The 21,116-nt window shown below is 38.6% G+C and overlaps 1 protein-coding gene across 1 annotated transcript in view; it reads right to left on the bottom strand.

Moving 5' to 3' along the window:
- Positions 1 to 21,116, bottom strand: part of PLPPR1 (phospholipid phosphatase related 1) — a 289,032-nt gene that overhangs the window by 148,463 nt on the left and 119,453 nt on the right. The window contains exon 2 of the mRNA XM_047768052.1: positions 79 to 186. Coding sequence (XP_047624008.1) covers positions 79 to 141 — 63 coding nt within the window. The 5' untranslated portion in view covers positions 142 to 186. The remainder of the gene's footprint in view (positions 1 to 78; positions 187 to 21,116) is intronic.

Below are 21,116 nucleotides of genomic sequence, written 5' to 3'. Positions count from 1 at the left end.
AATAATCCAAGTTCTCAGCATAAAAACTGCTACAATGATTCCAATTTGTCTGTAAAGGCAAAAAAAAATCCCACATACCTCAACAAATATAAAACATGGGATGATGGAATAACTTCGTTGAGTGTTGTTTCCTACAGCCATTTCTCACAACATGTAGCAAGGCTGCACCGTCTAAAACTCTCCAGGCTGAAACAGAAATGGATGGCATAGTGTAAGAACCATATGTTTAGCAGTCCCTTAGGCATTTATATAAAAATATCAGCTACCCTTAAGATAAGCAAGCTGTGTGCAAACAATGCAAAATACTGATGTATAATACAGTCAAATCAGACTAATAATAATTCCAGACAAAAGAAAATAATACATACTAGCCATGAAGAGTCTTTGAGCCTAAATGCCCAGGTATGGAGCTCCTGTGCACATACAGTTACAGTGAAAAGAATTCCAATCTCCTAGTGCCACATGGTGCCTTAACCCAGTAGATGTCACTCATGCCACAAAATACAAGTTTTATTACATTTTTTATTGTCCATTCTGCGTGGATCTCCTCTACCTGTCCCTGATTCTTGAAGTTTGCAAGTGAGGGACTTGTTTATTTCTGCCCTTGCTTCTCCCTTTGGAGCTGACATTTAGTTATGAAGCTCTAATCCCATACTTCCTTCCTTGACCACTCTTTGCCCTGGCTCCCTCGACTATAGGGCTGTTAACTACTTTGGATTAATACATCACTGATTCCTCTCACTGGGTTCTCTCAGCCCTATGTGTCTGTGTGTGTTTGTGTGTGTGCATGTGCATGTTCCAAACACAAAACACTGATGCCATAATACATTTGCCAATAAGACTGGAACACATGGGGCAACAGCAGATTACTTTAAATATTTGTTAGAACACCTCCGTCCTATTTTGAACTGAAAATACTCTTGTAGGGGAGTTCTGGTCATGGCTTGGCAGAAACGAATCTGACTCGTATCCATAAGGACACAGGTTCAATCCCTGGCCTCGCTCAGTGGGTGAAGGATCTGGTGTTGCCATGAGCTGTGGCATAGGTCAAGAGCCCTGTCTGGGATCTGGTGTGGCTGTGGCATAGGCGAGTGACTACAGCTCTGATTCAACCCCTAGCCTGGGAACCTCCATATGCTGTGGGTACAGCCCTAAAAAAAAAAAAAAAGAGAGAGAGAGAAGAAAATATTCTTGTAGGAATTCCCATTGTGGCTCAGCTGTAACAAAACCAACTAGCATCCATGAGAATGCAGATTCCATCTCTGGCCTCGCTCAGTGGGTTAATGATCCGGTGTTGCCCTGAGATGTAGTGTAGGTTGTATTCTTGGCTGGTATCCCACATTGCTGTGGCTGTGGCTGTGGCATAGCCTGGCAGCTGCAGCTTCAATTCAACCCCTAGCCTGGGAACTTCCATGTCACACATACAGCCCTAAAAAAAAAAAGAAAAAAAAAAAAGAGAGAGAGAGAGTGAAAAAGAGAGAAAACATTCTTATATTAGAAAATAAATTATTTTCGTTTCTTCTTAAAAGAGAAACAAAAACACAATAGAAATTTTAGGCTTTTTTGAAACTTCCACAGCCTGATAAAAATAATTTTCCACTACACGTTTTCTTCTCTATCCAAAGCAATACTTAACATGTTTCAGGAATCTGCTCTTGAGTTGTTACTTTTTGTTTGTGCTTTTTCTGTGTTAGACTTCCCGATTGTTCCCATGGATGGTGATATGAAAAATAGCACAGGGACTTTTAGTCCATGCAAATGGCCAACTGCACCTTTCTTAAAGGTCATGAATTAATGTCTTCAACTTAATTCTGTTTTTAAGCCCATCCTTATCTTTTCCAAAACAAAACTTTAAAATACATTTCCTTCTCTTTTTGAAATACCAACTTTCACTTGTCAATTACAACTTTCTCTGATCAAATTTAACATTATGTGCAGTAGTAAGTCCACACCAATCATAGTGTTTAAAATATTTAATTTTTAGGCAACACAATTTTTTCAATTCAAATTGGATATTATCTATTTATAAAATATTCATAATAAAACTTTTACTTCACCATTCCATTTCAGGATTTAGAAATAACTAATTTTTTTACAATTAGAAAGGAACCGATACTTGGAACACATATTGAGTTGATTTGACACCATGTGTTTGTTTAATTTTACCCGTACTTAAGCCAAGTGTGTTAGAATTCACTTGTTAGTGTTTACAATTTAGATGAGTCTTACTGTTAGCATCAGCTGAATACAGTGCTATATATCTGAAAAGAAAATAAAATTTTAATCATCTCGTGTAGGTAGGGACACCAGAAAAAACAAAGGCATCAGACACACTAGTATTTTATTTATTTATTTATTTATTTACTTACTTACTTATTTACTTATTTTAGGGTTATACCCATTGCATATGGAAGGTCCCAGGCTAGAGGTCGAATAGGAGCTGAAGCTGCAGGCCCATATCACGGCCACAGCAACAGGAGATCCAAGCTGAGTTTGCAACCTACACCACAGCTCACAGCAACCCCAGATCCTTAACCCACCGAGTGAAGCCAAGGATCGAACTCTCATCCTCATGGGTACTAGTCAGATTCTTAATCCACTGAGCCACAACGGGAACTCCCCTAGTATTTTATTTTAGATGGTTTCTACATACAATTAACAAAAATACAAATGCAACCTTGCTTTTTATATGTGCATGGAGATATTATATATATATATTTATGTATATATATGTATCTACATATGTATATTATATAGTAACTGTAGTGAAGCATATTTTACATACAATTCATTTATTTCAAGTATACAATTCAATGATATTTCAGTAAATTTACCAAGTCATACAATGATAACCATAAAACAATTCTGGCACTTTTTCCCTCACCCTGAAAAAGAATTCTCATTTCTACCAGCACCTCCCTCACTATCTCTACCTCCAGCCAATCACTAATCTGCTCTCTGTCTCTACAGATTTGCTTTTCCTAGATATTTCAAATAAACAGAATCATACTATATGTTGTCTCCTTATCTGGATTTTTTTATTTAGCATAATGTTTTTTAGGTTTATTCATGTCATAATTCACATATCAGTCATTTTTCATGTTTATCACTGAATGTATTCCACTGTATGGCTATAGCACTTTTTTCTATTGGTGAAAATGTAGGTTGTTTCTAATTTTTGCTGTATCCAATATTAGGTTGTACCCAAAATTATAGATGATGATGCTAAGAGTGAATGTGTATAAGTATTTGTGTAGATATATTTTCATTTGTCATGGGTATATACCTAAGAGTAGAATTTCTTGGCCATGTGCTAAATTGTTTAATTTTTTTTTAAGAAAACTGCCAAAGTGTTTTCCAAGGTGGCTGTGACATTTTGCTTTGCCACTGGCAACAAATGAGGGTTCCCTTTTCTCAATATCCTAACAATTTTATCGCCTCTCTTTTTTTAGTATAGTCATTCTAGTGGGTGTGAGATGACATCTCATTGTGATTTTCATTTTGAAAATAATAAATTATATTAAGCATCCTTTCTGGTGCTTATTGCCCATTATTCTATCTGCATTTGAGAAAAAGCCAAATCAGAAAAATCCAAAAGATTTGAGTATGTTCAAGATATAAGGTTATTTGTATGTTCTGGATCAAATCCCCAATCAGATATATATTTTTTGTCTTTTGACAATTAACACGCCTTGGTGTGGATTCCTTTAGGTTTACCTTGCTTAGAGATTTCTTACCACTTGAATCTATGGGTATATGTTTTTTTCCCCCAAATATGGGACATTTTTTGGCCATTATTCATAGAATATTTTTTTACTCATTCTCTCATATCCCCCGGGACTCCAATGATGAGAATATTAGACCTTTGGTTTTAATCCAACATGTCCTTGATACTCTTAACTCCCCCACCCAAGTCTATATTCTCTCTGTTGTTCTGATGAGGTATTTTCTATTACTCTATCCTCAGGTTCACTGATTCTTTCTCTATCATCCCCATTATGGTGTTGAGCCAAGTTTATCCATTGAGTTTATTTTAGTTGCTATATTTCTTAGTTCTAAAATTTCCATTTGCTTTTCTTTCTATTTTCTATTCCTCTTTGCTGAGACTTTTTTTCATTTGTTTCAAACATGTCTGTAATTATTCACTGAAGCATTTTATGATGCCACTTAAATTCTTGTCAGATAGTGCTGCACTATTTTGGTTTTGGTGCCTATCGATGGTCTTTTCTTATTCAGTTTGTAATCTTTCTGGTTTTGGTTGACCTTGGGTTGAATTTTGATTGACCTTGGGTTGTTACACTGTAAGACTTGGGATCTTGTTTGAAGCTTGTTATATATTTTATTATAAGGCAAAATTGCTTAAAGTCACAAAATAAAAAGTCAATCCTAGTTGGGGGAAAGTTAAGGAAAGATTTCTTAGAGGAGATAGCTATTTAAGTTGATTAAAATAAAGGTAACTGTTTCCTTATCAGAGGAGGAAGAGAGAAGCCTTTCAGCTAAAGATGAGCAGCAAGAGCTAAGGTTCCAAAGGTATGAATTTGCCTAATGCGTTTGGGAAACCTTAAAAACATTACCATTTCAAACATATGAAAACATTCGAGGATGAGTATAGATGTTACCAAGTTTGTTGATGTCCATGTAGCTCTTTATGCACACACTCAAAGGTAAGAAATTCAAGATTGGGCCATTTTCATATCTGATAGGAACAAAGGGGAAAAAACAACATTGATAAACAGTACTATTTCTTAGTAACTAATTCACTCAGACAGAGCTCTTCATTTCTAGGCAGGTAAGTATGTAAATCGGACCTGTGCAATAAAGGCGTCAATGGAGTCTCATGTGGTTCCAGAGGATTTTCCATGAGAAGTATAACAATTCCTAACCAACCCAGGACAAATACAAAGATAACTGCTGATTATAAAGTATCTGTTTTAGTGAGACTGAAAATGGATGGTGACGGAGCATGGTCATAGCTAGATGGGGACAAATCTCATTGATTTATAAGTTATGCAAAGTTGGTTCTAGCTGTTCAGTCGATGAAGAAGCAGGGAACAAAAATGCCCTTGAGACAGAGTCAGCATGATTCAGTGGACCTTCTGCCCAGCCTTGCTGGGAATCTAATATTTCCAGTGGCCAAAGTCATGACCTGTGGTCCTTCTCAGCAGTCCAGAGTCTATGATTTTAGGGAAGCTAGAGTATGATCTTTTTATAGAGAATATTTTGAGCTAATCTTGCTAAAAATGCATAGAGGGTCCCTTCAAAGTTAGGATGATATAAATTAATCAAGTGCACCAAAACAAAAATCTATAGACAACAACAAATAGGCAACAACAAGGCCACCCAAAATGGTACTTTTCTGAGTAAGTCCAAGAATTCCGCACTCTGAGGCCACACTGATTTAGAACAGTATTTCTTAACCCCATCACTGTCGATATTGTGGGCTGGGTATTTCTTTATTGTGAGAACCTGTCCTGAATATCATTGGATATTTAATTACATTTTTGGCCTCTACCCACAAGATGCCAATAGTAGAAACCTTCCTCCCTCAATATTGTAACAACTAAAAATGTCTCCAGACATTGTCAGATATTCCCTTTTAAGGTAGGAAGGGAGCATGGCCCTGGAGCAGAACCAACAATTTAAAAGGACTGAAAAGGGGCCTTAGGACATGAGAATTTTTGAGCTGGTAAAGAACTTGCTTCACCAAAGAAAAGGCCACAATTTTCCCCAAGGGGACAAAGATATTCGTACTTAATACATAACAGAGGGAAATCAGGAAATTGTTGAGATGCCTCACCGGCATTTGGGGAAACAAAGGGCATCTCAGACTCAAAGACTGGGGTGATAATAATGCTACAGTAGGAGTACTTAATACTACTTTGAACCTCAAAAGAAAGCAGGACTGTTTTATCCATTAGGTGGTATAGGCCCAACTCTTAAGCCTTGTGAGCTATTTAATATCCCATGAAAATATAGAAGAAATAAAAAAGGGCACCAAAACTATGTAAAACCAAATGAATAAATATCTAACTGTATACCCAAAAATGTAAAATTTTTACAATTTCATTACTAAATTTAATGTTACCCATTAATTTGAAAGTGATTTGTAGGTGAAATTCTAAAAATTCCTTTGCAAAGAAACTCTAAATAATTATGTTATTGACTCAGAAAAAAAATAATTTCAAAAGAGGAATTATAAAAGTCTTTTCTTTTTGCCATAAAATAAAGATGTACTGTCAGATGATTCACTGTGTTTATCATCATATGGAGTGGGGCCACAAAAAGTGAGTATCAAAAATAAGCTTAAACAAACTTAAAATAGCCCTGGAGGGATTTTGCTTTCAGCCAAGCAAAAGAAACTGAGACTGGATTCTGCGCCTGGTGCAACTAAAACATACAGACAAAATAAACAAGATGATGGTATTCAAGGTATTGGATGAGAGGCAATGAAGGGTGATGATCCCTGAAAGATGGGAACAGAGGAAAACCCTACAATTGCGCTAGCTTAGTGGCCAGAGAGGGTCCCCAGCACATGGCCTGTAGTTTCCCTGAGTTGAGGATAGAACTGGGAATGTGGGGAGGCTCAAATGACTGGAATTCATAAGGCAGAGAACCAGAGAGGAGAATGCTGCACACAGAGAGCTGGGCTACTCAGCAGAGGGTCCCCTCCAGTCTTTAGCAGAGTACTGATGAGCACTGGGAAACTACCTAAGGCTGAAAAAACAGCAAAATCATCAGTAGTGCTCACACAAGGCCAAGAGTACATTCTGTTCCCACCAACCCAAATGGGAAGACACCTAACTCACCAGGTAGCAGGTAGAAGACTTCAGTTTGGGTTAACTGTGAACTCCAACTGTGAAAACATTTGTTATATTGGGATCACAATTAGAACTAAGTACTTCCTATAGAGTTTTATATTTTTTCTTAAATTCGTCTGATACAGAATACTGAGTATTTATTGAGATTCTGGGCCATTGAGTGGCATGCTTTTCCCTGATGTCAGGAGGCCCCAGAAACAAGACAACATTGCACAATCCATGACCCAGGTCACAGCAAAGACATCTCTGACATGAGTTTTATAACACTCAACATGGCAAAACTTTTGGGGATTTCTTCAAAATTAGGTTGGTGAAGAGTGAAATGAGACTATGTCTAGCAAAGGGGGAAAGGGTTTTTGTTTTTGTTTTTGTTTTCTATGTGATCCAAATCTTAATTGGAGGTAAGGGGTGGGGGGATTGGAATAAAAAAAGGAAAATTAAAATGCAAAAAATGAATGGCAAGAGTTACATTTCATTTTGTTTCCCAGTACTCAGAGTGAGCCATAATCCCCAAATCCATCTCATCTTTAACACATGTTAAATAGGCATTAACTTCTTTGGTGGCACTGAGCAACACCTCACTGTTCTGATTTATTTCTATTCAGTAAATTATCTCCTACCAGGATCACAGGTTGCATTTAATTTTCCAAAGCTGGAAAACCTAACTATGGATTTTTTTTTTTTAAGCAACAAAGACATTAAGAGATAGGAACAAATCGAATGGGATTGTAGATGAATGTAAAAGAGATTTCATCACAAGATGGTGTGGGATTTAAGATTGTACTACTTAGACTTTCAAGAGAAATACTTTACTCTGTTTAGTTTTAGAGATGCTTTTCAAAGCCTATAAAGAACAACAATGTGAAGATCCTACTTAACAGGAGAGTAGCACTGCCACTCTCTTTCTTGTCCAGTCTCTCCCATCCACAGTGTCTCACAGTTAGAGCCATGGTCCATCCCTAGAGCCAGCCCAGAATAAGGCAGAAAGATGCAAAGAGCAGGAGACCCCCCAATCCAGGGAGCTCTAGAGTTCAGTCACATCTTTACAAAGTAAAGATTCAGGGGCCCTGTGAGGATGCTTGGGCTCCATGTTGTTCTCGAGTGACTTCAGATCCAGGGATAATTCCGGATTTCCTCAGGGCTCCCATACTACATTGGCCCTATCCATATGACCAGCTGTCAGCTTTGTTATTACTGCTTAAATCCGAGCATCACTCTCCAGTACCTCAGTCTCTTTACAAGCATGCATTCCTATCTGGACCTTAGTAACTAGGACTCAGCTGCCCCATTTATCTAGGTAAGTCCACTGAACCTATGAGTATGCCTTGGTCATACTTCAGCCCTAAGCCTGAATGGATAGTCTGCAAGACAGCCATTGCCCCTTGTCACCAGGGTATCACCTGACATCTAGGATCCCTGCTCACAACTAAGGCAGAAGCTTGCCCAGCTAATGTCTGAGCCTGTTATAACTTTTGACCATGTTAAACCTCTCCAGTCCCATATCGCAACCATCTCTACCTCATACTCATCCCCAGCCACTGGCTCAGCTTCTACAGCATGCCAAGTTCCTTCCCACCTCTGAGCCTCCTCTTGTACTACATCGTGGAGAACGCTTTCCTCCTCCATTGTTTGCTCCTCCTTCAGATCTTCAGTTAAATGCCTTTTTCTGTGGGAACATTTCCTTAATTGCCCTGATTCAGTTCTATTATACACTACCAGCCTCCTTCAGAGTGTTTACTATATAATTGTTTAATATCTATTCCTTTTCTAGATTTGTCCATCAGCTTTGCTCCATGTGGCCATGGCCATGTTTACCTGTCTTGCTCAGCACCGTAACCTTAGTACCTTGCACAGCACCAGGCACATAGTAAGGACACAGTAAACACCGACACTAAAAACACGCCTAAGCCACTCAGCTTGCTATTCGATTTCATGTTTATCGTGGATCCATTCCTTAGTCCTGACCCAGTCCTCACCTAGGTCTCAGTCAATCCTCTCTGGTCTTGCATGTGCTCAACAATATGGTACTAATGCAGTGCTTCCACCAAGCCCTTCTGCCCAATCAAACTAGTTAAGACCCACTACACCTTACAGCCAAAGAACAATGAAAAAAACTGTTTGAAAGTCCTAGAAATAAAAAATTTAAACATTAAAAAAATATAAACACATTTCAAAATATAAAGCTGAAAGGGAAAATTATTTCACTGGATTTTACCTCTGGGTCCTTTTACTGTTAAATAAAGTCACTTTAGATTGCTGCTTTAAAAGGTACATGCCTTAAAGTTAAAAGTTTAAATTGGAATGAGTCCAAGTCTATCTAAAAGTAAGCCATTGCTGTTAGAGACTGGCCTTCTAAAAATAAGAAGCACAAGGATTATGTTGACTGCAAAGCTCAGCAGGTGACCCGAGACCGTTGTTGGACAGAAGCAAAAAGCATATGAATGTCGAAATGGCTGGTGGGAAGAAGCACCTGGGACGATTTGATGGGCTACCACCGGGAGAACTGCTTAATAGGAAAACAGTGCCCAGTCCAGCAGGGTGTTGCCCTAATTTCTTTTTCAATTGTTGATATTGTTTACCCCTAATTTTCCACCAGGAAAAAGGAAAACACAGCTGGAAGAAGTAGCAGGGCACAAAGAGCTTTTCTTAATTATAAAGCAGTGAGTTAATGTTTCTTAGAATAAAATCAAAGGCTAGAAGGAAATGAGGTTTTGATGCTCAGTTGAACTGAAACCTTGAAGCACTGGAGCAAGAACCAGAAGTATACACACACACACACACACACACCCCTCCCCTCAAAAAGGCTTAAAGATGGGGAAAGTTCTAGGCAATGTTGTGCTCAGCTTAAAGTCTGGGGAGAAAATAGGCAGAGAATATGCTACAATTGCTCTCCATTGAAAAGTAGTGAATGTGATTCTTAAACATAAATAAATATAGATCTGCCTTGATTACGATGGAATTATGTCCTGATAAATCCATTGCACATTGAAAATATCATGAGTCAAAAAGGCATTTTTCAGATTCTTTTCTCATATAGGTAATAACCTATACAGAATATTGGGTAGAGTTCCTTATGTGATACAGAAGTTCTAAAAAAAATGGATATGTGGGAGTTCCCATTGTAGCTCAGTGCAAGTGAACATAACTAGTATCCCTGAGGATGCGGGTTCCATCCCTGCCCCCAACTCAGTGGGCCAAAGATCTGGCATTGCCTTGAGCTGTGGTATAGGTTGCAGATGCACCTAGGATCTGGTGTTGCTGTGGCAGTGGTGTAGACTGGCAGCTGTAGTTCCAATTCAATCCCTAGCCTGGGAACTTCCATATGCCACAGATGCAGTCCTAAAAATAAAAAATTTTTAAAAATGGATATGTGTATATGTATAACTGAATCACTTTCCTGTATAGCAGAAATTGTCACAACATTATAAATCAACTATAATTCAATAAAACTTAAAAAAAATAATGCATTTACTTCACCTAAACTATCAAATATCATAGCTTAGCCTTGCCTACCTTAAATGTGCTTAGAACATGGTCTGTGGTTAGGCAAAGTCATCTAACTCAAACCTATTTTATAATAAAGTGTTGAATATCCCACGTAATTCTTTGAATATTGTACTCAAAGTCAAAACTAGAATGATTGTCTGGGTATAAAATGGTTGTAAATGTATCAGTGGTTTGCCCTTGTGACCCTGTGGCAGACTGAGTGCTGCAGCTCACTGCCCTGCCCCCACTATACCTCATGTGATAGCCCAGGAAAAGATCACAGTTTAAATGATAGTTTCTGCTGAATGACTTTCACCCCATTGTGAAGTCAAAAAATTCTAAGTTCAACCATAGTAAGTCAGGGACCGAATGTATTTATATTCTTTTACATTAGGCTCTGGTTACAAACCTTCAAATACAATTTCAAAAGTACCTGCAATTAACAAAATTTATAATGATGTTCTCATGATCTGTGTTATAGGACTGACTCTATTAAAGGTAAAGAATTATTTTGTTGTGGTTTCTTACATCATTCCAGTGAAAATGGTAAGATTTAAATAAATTTGTACTATGTTAAAGTCTAGTCTAAAATGAGCTATATTTCAGAAAGGCTCTGATGTACCTCTGACCCTAATGCCTTTTACAAAACTATTTTGAAGACAGGCATTGAGAAATGGTGCCATTCTATCCATTCATCCATCAATGAGGCTTTAAAGTAGGTACTAGGTGCAAAGCCTTAGGCTTTGAGTGATGTAAATATGAATCGGTCATTGAGAGACAGTAGCTTATAACCTAGTAAGTATACAAATGCAGACAAATGTAGACTCCATTTTTAATATAATATAGATGATGAGAATTTATAGGAAGGAGGGAGTGTTTCCATGGGTGATATCTGAAGTGAACCAGTGAGGACAGGTAAGTTATGAACACATCCAGGAGACAGATGATTTTCTAGGCATTTGGAATGGAATGAGCAAAGTAGGGAGTAGAAAAGCCCAGACTATATCTATGGTATGGAATTATGGTTAGACAAGTTTGGCCAGCACACAGGAGATAAAAATAGCCTGGGGATCGATAGAAGACTGGGACTGGGAGGTTGAATCCAAGCTAAAGATTTTCCGTTATTTTATTTTTTTGCTTTTTAGGGCTGCACCTGTGGCATATTTAAGTTCCAGGCTAGGGGCCAAACTGGAGCTACAGCTGCCAGCCTACACCACAGCCACAGCAATGCAGGATCTGAGCTGTGTCTGCGACTTACAGCACAGCTCAGGACAACCCGGGATCCCTGACCCACTAAGCGAGGCCAGGGATCTAACCCACATCCTCATGGATACTAGTCGGATTCGATTCTGCTGTTCCACAAGGGGAACTCCCAAGCTAAAGATTTTAGCTTCTCTCCATTTTCTTTGGCTTTTACAGAATGTAAGATGGGTGGTGGTGGGTAAACATTGAATTTAGTAGGAATTATGAGGAGTCACTACCATCCAGGTCAGATATAATCAGAACCATGCAGGAGCTGGCTTCAGTCTAGTTTCTTTTTAAATTTTTGAAATGAATAGGGAAGAGAAGTAAATAGGAACCCCTATTTGAACAGAGAACTCTGTAAAGTGGCCTAGAAGGGAACTGAATAGGTTATGAAGGTCAGAGGGACTAGAGCACTCCTTCTGACTTCCAAGTCATTGGTCCCTCTATTTCCCTTTGAATTCTGTTTTGATTCACATCCTCAGGGCCACAGTGGGTTTCTAATGATCAAAGAGATAGGATCACTAATTAAATGGTGGGAAAAGAAGCCAAAGTTTAAGTCCAGGGTGAGAAACTGCTGGAGAAGTGATGACATACCTCACAGACTAGAAATGGAAAGAAGGTGCAAAGCACAGTCCTTTTAGGGGTGGAGGTTCCAGGATATTAGCCAGACCTGTATGGTCTTGCCTGCAGGGATGTGTGTCACAAGCTGTTCTGAGCAATGGGGAGGCTGTGATACTGTTGTTCTGCCAAGCAAGGCTGCATTTTCCAATTTAAAGCTAAGCTGCCTAGGAGCCAAGCTGCTTGTTTTTCAGAAAAGAAGACAAGGAGAGAGAGAGAAAGAGAATGCACATGCACATGTGTGGGGGGTGGGGGGGGCAGAGACAGACAGAGACATGCATGAATTAAGATACCAAATCTATCCTCGTGTCAATCCACTGGAACAGAGCGATTCTGTTTTTGTCATTAGATCCTCATTCCTCAGGCACCCTCAGAAATCACAACCAGGAAGTCCCTCTGCCCTCATGACAGGGTAATTAATTAGCTCTGTTGGACCCCGTTGGGGTCTCACAGGAGACAAAAAAAAGCAGTGGAAGGAATTCCCTTTCACCACGGGAGATTTCAGAGAAGGATTAGACAACACTGGCATAAGCCATGGTTTGCCTGCCCTGCTGGGCAATTGGGAGAGGACTGCATATACTCTAGGACTGATCCAAATGTGAATGAATATAATAATAAAGATAACACTGTCCACTAGTCTTCTTGATACATATGTGTTGAGAACTTAGTTCCATGTCAGGCTTTGTACAGGGATATGGTTTTAGTTTTCACATTTAACACTATAATACTTCTTGAGTTAATTTCCATATGGTACAGAGATACGCTGACCATTCTTTTCAATATTGCAAACTGCTTCCCTCATCTAGCACTCCTGATCCTCCTTACCCTGGTCTACTTTGTATTTTATCTATGCCACTTATCATCTAATACACCCTGAATTATTTATTATTTTTATTATCTTTCTCCAATGGCCAGGGTGTACATTTCACAACTCCTTGCCTATTTTGCTCACCAGTTGTATCCCAAGTGTCTCTTGGAAAGATGACATTAAATAATTACAAGCGAGATAAAAAATGATGTCTCTCCAAGACTTAATGGGGGACAGAACTTTCTTGGTCTAGAGGACCAAGAAAGTGTTCCCTGAAGAAGCAATCTTTGGATTCATAAAAGCAGTGGGAACTAGTCCTGTCAAAAGGAACAGCACATTGGAAGTGTCTGGAATGACAGAAAGCACGGCCATCATGACCATATGGCTGACACATAAAAAGCGTGGGCAATGGGGCACAAAACAGGGCTTGGGATGAGACCACCCACCATGCAGGGCCAGCTGGACCATGTTAAAAAGTTTGGAATTAGTTCTAAGAACTGTAGTAAACTATTGAAAGGCTTTAAGGAAAAAAACTGCTGTGCCCTGATTTGCTTTTACCAAAGATGGTTGAGGATATTTTGGGAGAGTGGGACAAGAATGGATATGGTGAGATGGCCACTGGAAGTGCCCTGCAATTATCTAGACAAGAGGAGAGGCTGGCTTGGGTTTAAGGCTAAAGCAAGAGAGACAGCAGGCCAGTGAATTAAAAAGATTAGAAGAGCAACTAATATTTAGTAATTGATTCAAGTGGTGGGAAGATTAAAATGTCTTTTCTTATTTACTTCAACCCCTCAAACTAAAACATCCTTACTTGTGCTGTCTCTTACTTGCAGTGACGAATGGCTTTCTGTTTATGCTCCTGTTAAATCATCTGCACCCTCCCCTTCAATCTTCCTTCCGGTATCCCCATCATGTCTTCTCACCCTTCATCTGGCCCAGAACTAGGCACAGTGTGGAACAGACTATTCTTGAGAATCACCTCACAATATCTCCTTTGAAAATGCTGTGCTTAAACAACAAAACCAGGATCTTATTGTTAATTCCTCAAGTAAGTTGGGATCCTTTAACATATACGAATGTTCTTCCTTATTTTCTTCTTGCCTTTCCAACTCCTCTGTATCTTTCAGGACACAATTCCATTTTTGCCTCAAGCAATCATGCTCTGATCTGCCCATAAGCTGTGCACATTTACTTACCTGAGCCACTGATTTTGTGTTTAGTCACAGGCAATGTTTGGACATCAATGGCATTAGGATGGTATAAGGCAATGTCTTAGCCCCTTCCCAATCCATGGTTCCTATTTATTCTCATTTTCACCTTTCAAACTCCAAAGATCTTAGTTAACTTTCTATGGGCAGATGGATTATCTTTTCTTCCAGACTATAAACCCCAAGCATGATCTGCCCTTTAGGTTTTTGGGTCCCTCGAAACCATGGCATCTAGCCCAGTGCTAAGTGACAATTTATGGTAAGTATCCATGGTTATTCCAGAGAGAACTGTACAGAGGTGGCTACCGATTGGCCTCAGTTCCGACTCCTCTCATGTCACTGACCTTTACAACAGTGCCTAGCTAGGCATCCAATGGCTGGTCAAGCAAATGCTGAGCATTTAACACTGTCAGATCTTCTCGGGAGACATTGTGATTAAACCAGAGTCGATTTGTGAATATTCATGTTAGAAGGCAAATGAACATCACCTATGGATCCAATTTCAGGTCAACAGTTACACCTGTCCTTTTGCTAATGTTACTTTAAAAAACATCATTCTGTATCTTGAGTTTCCCTTCCATTTTGGCCTTTCCATTTTTAGTAAAAACATTTCTAAAGGTATCAAAAGGCCAGGATCAAAGGGATGAAAGCAAGGGCAAAATTTATTTAGCATTTACTTATTTAATACTCATAACCACCCTATGAAATAGATTCAATTATGAATTGGATCTATGTATTTTGGGGAGAAGACAGTTATAGAGAATTTAAGCAGAGTGCCCAGGATCACATAGTGGGTAAATATCCGAGCTGGGATTTTAACCCAGGCATCAGACCCTAAAGTTTGTGTATTCAGTCATTACATCAATTTCTTCCCCAGAAGAAAGAAGAAGGAAGCAAAAGGCTTAATCTACATTCCTGGTTCTGAGCCTGTTAGTGGATAGTCAGTTTGCTCTCTGATGCACTGATTCTTTTGAAGAGTCCAGTAAACATCCAGGATTTTGAGTCCCTGATGCAAGCCTCAAGTTTTCTTAATTTTAAAAGAGCTTCTACAAGTTGTGGATCAAGGAATCTGCAATGACTGTCCTTAGGAGCCCTCTCATTCTTTTCTCCATCTCGCTGAAATGCCACTTTAGAGGACTGTAAAATTGGGGACTTGATGTTATGTTGTGACCCAGTCTAGAACTGATTAAGAAAGCACATTATCCCCTCAAAAGTACATGATGACTGACATTCTGTATCAATAAACTTGCTTTGGGATCAAGTGAACGCCTGTACCAGTGTTCTCACCAAGTGTCCTCCTTTCTCTCTGCACTTCACTGGCATGTAACATACAGAAGAAAACCTGGGCAGGTTCACTAGCAACCTACACAGCAACCTAATATCACTAGAATGCCACCAGAATGGGGATCTCCTTCCTGGGTGAGCACCAACCCTATCACATGAGTTAAGTGTCCCTTTCTACCTAGAAGAAAAAAACTCCAGTTGCATGGCCTTGGGCACTAGCTTTAGAGTCTGACAAGTGTGTACCTGGACCCAGGTCACCAGGAACCAAGTAAGTAAATTAGATTTGCTGTGTTCCCTATTCCTAGATGTTGCTGTAATTAATAGCGGGGTAGTTGTCATCAAGGGCAATGACGTGATGTGTGTAGTGGTCAGCATATACCAGGTGTTCTGTAAACACATGTTGAATGAAAGCTCATTACACCACTCACTTACAGTTCAGTTTTCTATTTTTTTTCTTTCAGTGTTAGGCATCACTGATTGTGGAAACATTGCTCGACTGTTCAACTTAATAAGAAGGGACTGTTTATAGAGAACATTAGCAATTACTTATTAAACATTCTCCTTATTCACCCAGATAAAAAGATTATTAATTACTGAGCTTTGGCTAATTCCCAGAACACCTAATTTGTTCACATCTATTTTCAGCAAAGCTTCAGACGAATATGAGTTAATTTCACAGTTTTTTTCCCCCTCACAGAGAAATCACAGGTCAGTCAAGCAGGTAGCAGTATGCAGGCTACATTTCAGCCAGCAGGGCTTTGTAAGAAGGAAATTCATTCTTGAGATTGGAGGAGAAACGTGGTAATGAGATAAGGGGAGCGATGAACCAGACAGCCAGAAAAATTAAAAAGCTCTTGCGGGTTCTGCCTGAAGCTCTTAATTAACCACATTCTCTACAACATGGAGCAAAACCATCTGGCCAACCTGGGAAATAAAAACATAGCGTGTAGAGCTTAGTGATGGGTCAGTGCTGGCAAAGTGTTAGGTCAAATACTGAAGATATTAGAAGCTCCTAAAAAATCAAATATCAAAAGCAATGGCGAGGTTGAGGCTAGAATGCCCTAAACTTAATGAACTAATAAATCCAATTCCCTTGAGTTGAGCACATCACACTAAGAAGATCTCTCCAGAACTACTCTAAAAAAGAGACAGCTGCAGAAACATGCACACAAGCTGATGGCACAAAATTCAGAAGTTCTTCCCTAAGTAAATAAAGCCAGTCATAAAATCACTTGCTTTGCCCTTGGGAAGCCAGGTCCTTTTGTCACAATTTGTGGATGAGCCAAAACTGTTTCTAATCAAAGCATTTTATTTAATCCTTTATATTAACAAAAGCTGAGTATAATCCAAAAATCTTACATCCTACCATTTGGGACAGAATAAAAGCAAGGCAGGGGGTGGAGATAAAACACTGGCAGGTTGTGTTTAACTATGTAGACACACCTGGCTAAAAAGTGAAAATTGCAGCCAACAGAAAGGTGATTTCCTGGCTACCCAGTACTAGATGCTCTAACAGGGACTAACTCATTACATCTTCATTCCAGATATTCTGAATATTCTTTCATCCTTTTTTATAGTTGTGGATACTGAGGCTCAGAGAAGTTAAGTAACTTGCCTCAGTAGATACCAGTCTAGCAAGTGAAGCTAGGACATAAAGTAGGTCAGCAGGGCTCCAAGGGACACCAAAGTCCACTCCATCAGGCTCCTTGCCCTACACAATGTCCACCCAGGATAACCAGGCTTTTGTTATCTGGAGAGTATAAATATTAAAATATTTACTCTAAGTGAATACTGAAAATCAAATATGCAAAATAATGGAACCTCAGAGTAAGGAACAATCTCACCCGTCATCTAGCCCAAGAACCCATCCCATGTTTAGAATTTCAGAAAGGAATTTTCCACCTTTTGAAGTAAGGTAGTAAGTTTCGAGAGAGATGAACAGTCCTGGGGGTTGGCAAAAATCCCCTTATGAGACAATATTCTTGCCTCCTTTTAATAAATAACAAAATATAAGTGACTCCCATGCATAAGACTGTTCTAAGCTCTGCAGCATTGCCTCAAGAATCACTATAATCATCTTAGAAAGCAAGCACTCTCATTAACATCCCCACTTGACAGGTAAGGAAACTGAGGTTTAGAACAATATATAACTTGTTCAACATCACACAAGTAAGCTTTAGTGCAAGACACAAACCTAGTTTATTCATGTAGTCTACAGGGTATGTGGGGACAGAGAAAAATACAGAGGTAAACCTAATGCCTTGCTACCATTCTCTGCCTTGACCTCAGTAGACAGTTTTGCTTATTTGCAAGTTTGTGGACAAGTGGCCAATAGCCTGATACATTTTTCTGTCTAAAGTGTGTCCCAATACTTTTCTATAGTTTCCTAGGGTCAGAACATCTTGGGATAAGTGAGCAAATGTAAATTCCCATGTATTGAGCTTGTATTTGAACATCTCCAGTGAACGAAAACATAGATTTGTTCCATTTATGAGCAGCTCTGATGATCAAAAAATCATACTCATAGTCAGCTGACAACGCAATTCAGTTAGGAACCTCCCACTCATATCTCTTGCAGGTCAAGGGCAAAAAATCATGCCGATGAAATGACATTACCAAAAGCAAAGTGGTTTAATGCTATTCATTGAAGCACAAGTGATTTTGAAGGAAATTGAGAGACATTCTTTTTCAAGGACAGCTTTAATAGCTGAAGGGGAATAATGTTTTATATCCAGTCAACCATCTAGCTACAGACAACTTGTCACACTGAAGTGGTTAAAATTTTTTTTAATATTTCAATGACATTTTGAATACACATAAGAAGTTAGCATGAACAAGGAAGTTAAGGACTTTTTTTAAAGAAATATTTGCATGTAACAGGAAAGTCTTTCCAGTCCTATGATTTCTGCATAAATATTTATGGACTCCTGATGGCTAATTGGATTACAAGCCTTTTATCTAGGAATTTGTCCAATTTTATGCTCTCCATGAAACCTGAGCTCTTTGCTGATCTTGGTTTGATCCATGTTAAATAAGCAATTGTTTTAATAGCCTTTTAATTGTTATGTGCTTTTTTTCAGCATTTTATTTTTTTAAAAAATTTATTGGAGGATAGCTGACTTATAATGTTGTGTTAGTTTCAGGTGTACAGTGGAGTGAATCAGTTATACATATACATATATTCATTCTTTTTTCCCATATAGGTTATTACAAACTATTGAGTAGATTTCCCTGTGCTATATATATATATATATATGTTCTTGTTAATCATCTATTCATACAGTAGTGTGTATATGTTATTCCCATCCTCTTAATTCCTCCCCCCTCCCTATGGTTTCCCCTATAGTAATCATAAGTTTGGTTTTGAAAACTGAGTTTATTTCTGTTTTATAAGTTTTCTATCATTTTGATTAAATTCTGCATGTATGTGGTATGATATTTGTCTTTGTCTGAGTTACTTCAGTTAGTATGATAATTTCTAGGTCCATCCACATTGCTGCAAGTAGCATTATTTCATTCATTTTTTATAGCTGAGTAATATTCCATTGTGTAGGTGTGTATACACATATATACAGATCTTCATTATCCTCTCCTCTGTTAATGGACATTTAGGTTGCTTCTATGTCTTGGCAATTGTAAATAGTGCTGCAATGAACATTAGAGTGCGCGTATATTTTTGAATTATGGTTTTCTTTGGATAATGCCCAGGAGTAGGATTGCTGGATCATATGGTAGGTCTATGTTTAGTTTTTTAAGGAAACTCCATCCCGTTCTCCATAGTGGTTTTACCAATTTACATTCCCACCAACAGAGCAAGAGAATTCTTAAAGACTATATTTTAAATTCTCATATTTGTTATGCAAACCACATCACAGAATTTATAATATTTATTTCTGGACAAAAGTCTGAAGACCCAAATTCCATGACAAAGTGGATTTCTCATGTGAAAGCATTCATTTTGACCCAAGAGTAATAAAATACCAAATGTCCCCAAAACAAAGAGCAAAATGCACAAATCAGAACTTGATGTCACCAGCCAGGCAGCCTTTTGCATAAATGTCTTCATATGATCCCCACAAGCATCTGTGGAAGTGGAGATTACCACCCTACTTTATTAGGGAAAAAAAAAAACAAAGGAGCAGAAAGCTGAGTACCTTTTCAGTATCATGTAGCAACTGAGCGGAGCAGTTCTCAAGCCAGTCCTCAGACGCAACACTGCTGCTTTAGTTACAGAGAGAGGCCACTCACAACTACCTAGAGGGGAATCAATGGCCCTGTCCTTGTTCTGCTGATTTCTAGAATGTTCATGCTCTCCCTAGGGATGTACTTTAGGAATCCCAAAGGCTCACAGGATACCATTTCACTGATGCTCCAGACCCTCCCTCCAACTTTCTATTCCTTAAAGGTAAAGCTATCACAACCACCACACTATTCTTAGCACAGAAAGACCTGCATTTTGTTTGGGTACCATCATGTCACAAGAAGTAAAATAACTCCTCTTTGCATACAGATCTTAAGTTACAGTCTGAAGGGTCTGGCTCTCCAGGTCTCAGTCCCTGGAAAGTGAGATGTAAAGGCTAAATATCAACCCACAGCTTGGAATACCATGCCTGTTCATTTTGACCACCTCGGTCCCCACCAACGCCCTCTTCCCCCTCTTCCCCTCTGGTGGAAGTGTTCTGCATGACATTCCTTTAATCTTGTGCATGGAAGTGGCCTTTTTATCATCCTCACCTTCCAGAACTTTTTTCTTTTGCACTATAGTTATGGTTCACCATTTCTTCCCATTCATTCCTTTTACCTCTTTGTTCCACAAAACATTTTTAAAGCTTCTATGAAGAGATAAATACATGTGCCAAGTTTAAAAGGCCAAAAAAACTACAACCTTATGACCCCATTAGCAGTCTCCCATCTGGCCTTTCTTCACCTCAGTGTCCCACCCTTGAGAGGCAATCATTTTGAAACATTTTAGTTTTTCTTCTAATATTTACTAACTAGATTCACACAATTAAGGGGGAAATAAAGTGATTAGTAATATTATGCAGGGGAAAAAATCATTTTCAGTTTGATTCAAATATCAGAGAAGAAAATCCAGAAGAAGCACATTACCACATCCTAAACTACCACTTATATCTTCCACAATGAGACAACTCTAAATAAAATAAATCTGAGGTCAGTACCTATATATATATATAAAATGAAAGAGGCCAAATATTGCATGTCTTATCTTAAGGATATTAATTCGGTAGAAGTTATATACCTTTAACCTCACTCCTTATAAATACCTAGCCCACCTCAGAGATGATTTTTAATTTCTATGTACTTAGTTGCAGGCTTGATTTTTCATACTAAAATTCCATTTCCAGGTGTTCTTGCAAGATCAATTATAAGAAATCAACATCTACTTCTATGCATTGAAAATGGAGTCATACATCAAGATTATCAATTAAATATGTAAGATGAGGAAAAAGGGTCTTACCTTATAGGCTCCTACTTAAACATAATTTTAACTCTCAAAATGGATATATGATGAAAATATTAACTAAATTTAGCATTCATACACCAGTTACCAGAAATGTAATGGAGAATCTATTTGAGCCCATGATTTCAACCACTCGGCAGAAGCCAATCTTCCAAGCTATAGGAGAA

Source organism: Phacochoerus africanus, chromosome 2 (genome assembly GCF_016906955.1).
Source record: "Phacochoerus africanus isolate WHEZ1 chromosome 2, ROS_Pafr_v1, whole genome shotgun sequence".
Taxonomy (NCBI): Eukaryota; Metazoa; Chordata; class Mammalia; order Artiodactyla; family Suidae; genus Phacochoerus; species Phacochoerus africanus.
Note: the sequence above shows the minus strand (reverse complement) of the source record. Positions and strands in the feature narration are given on the sequence as shown.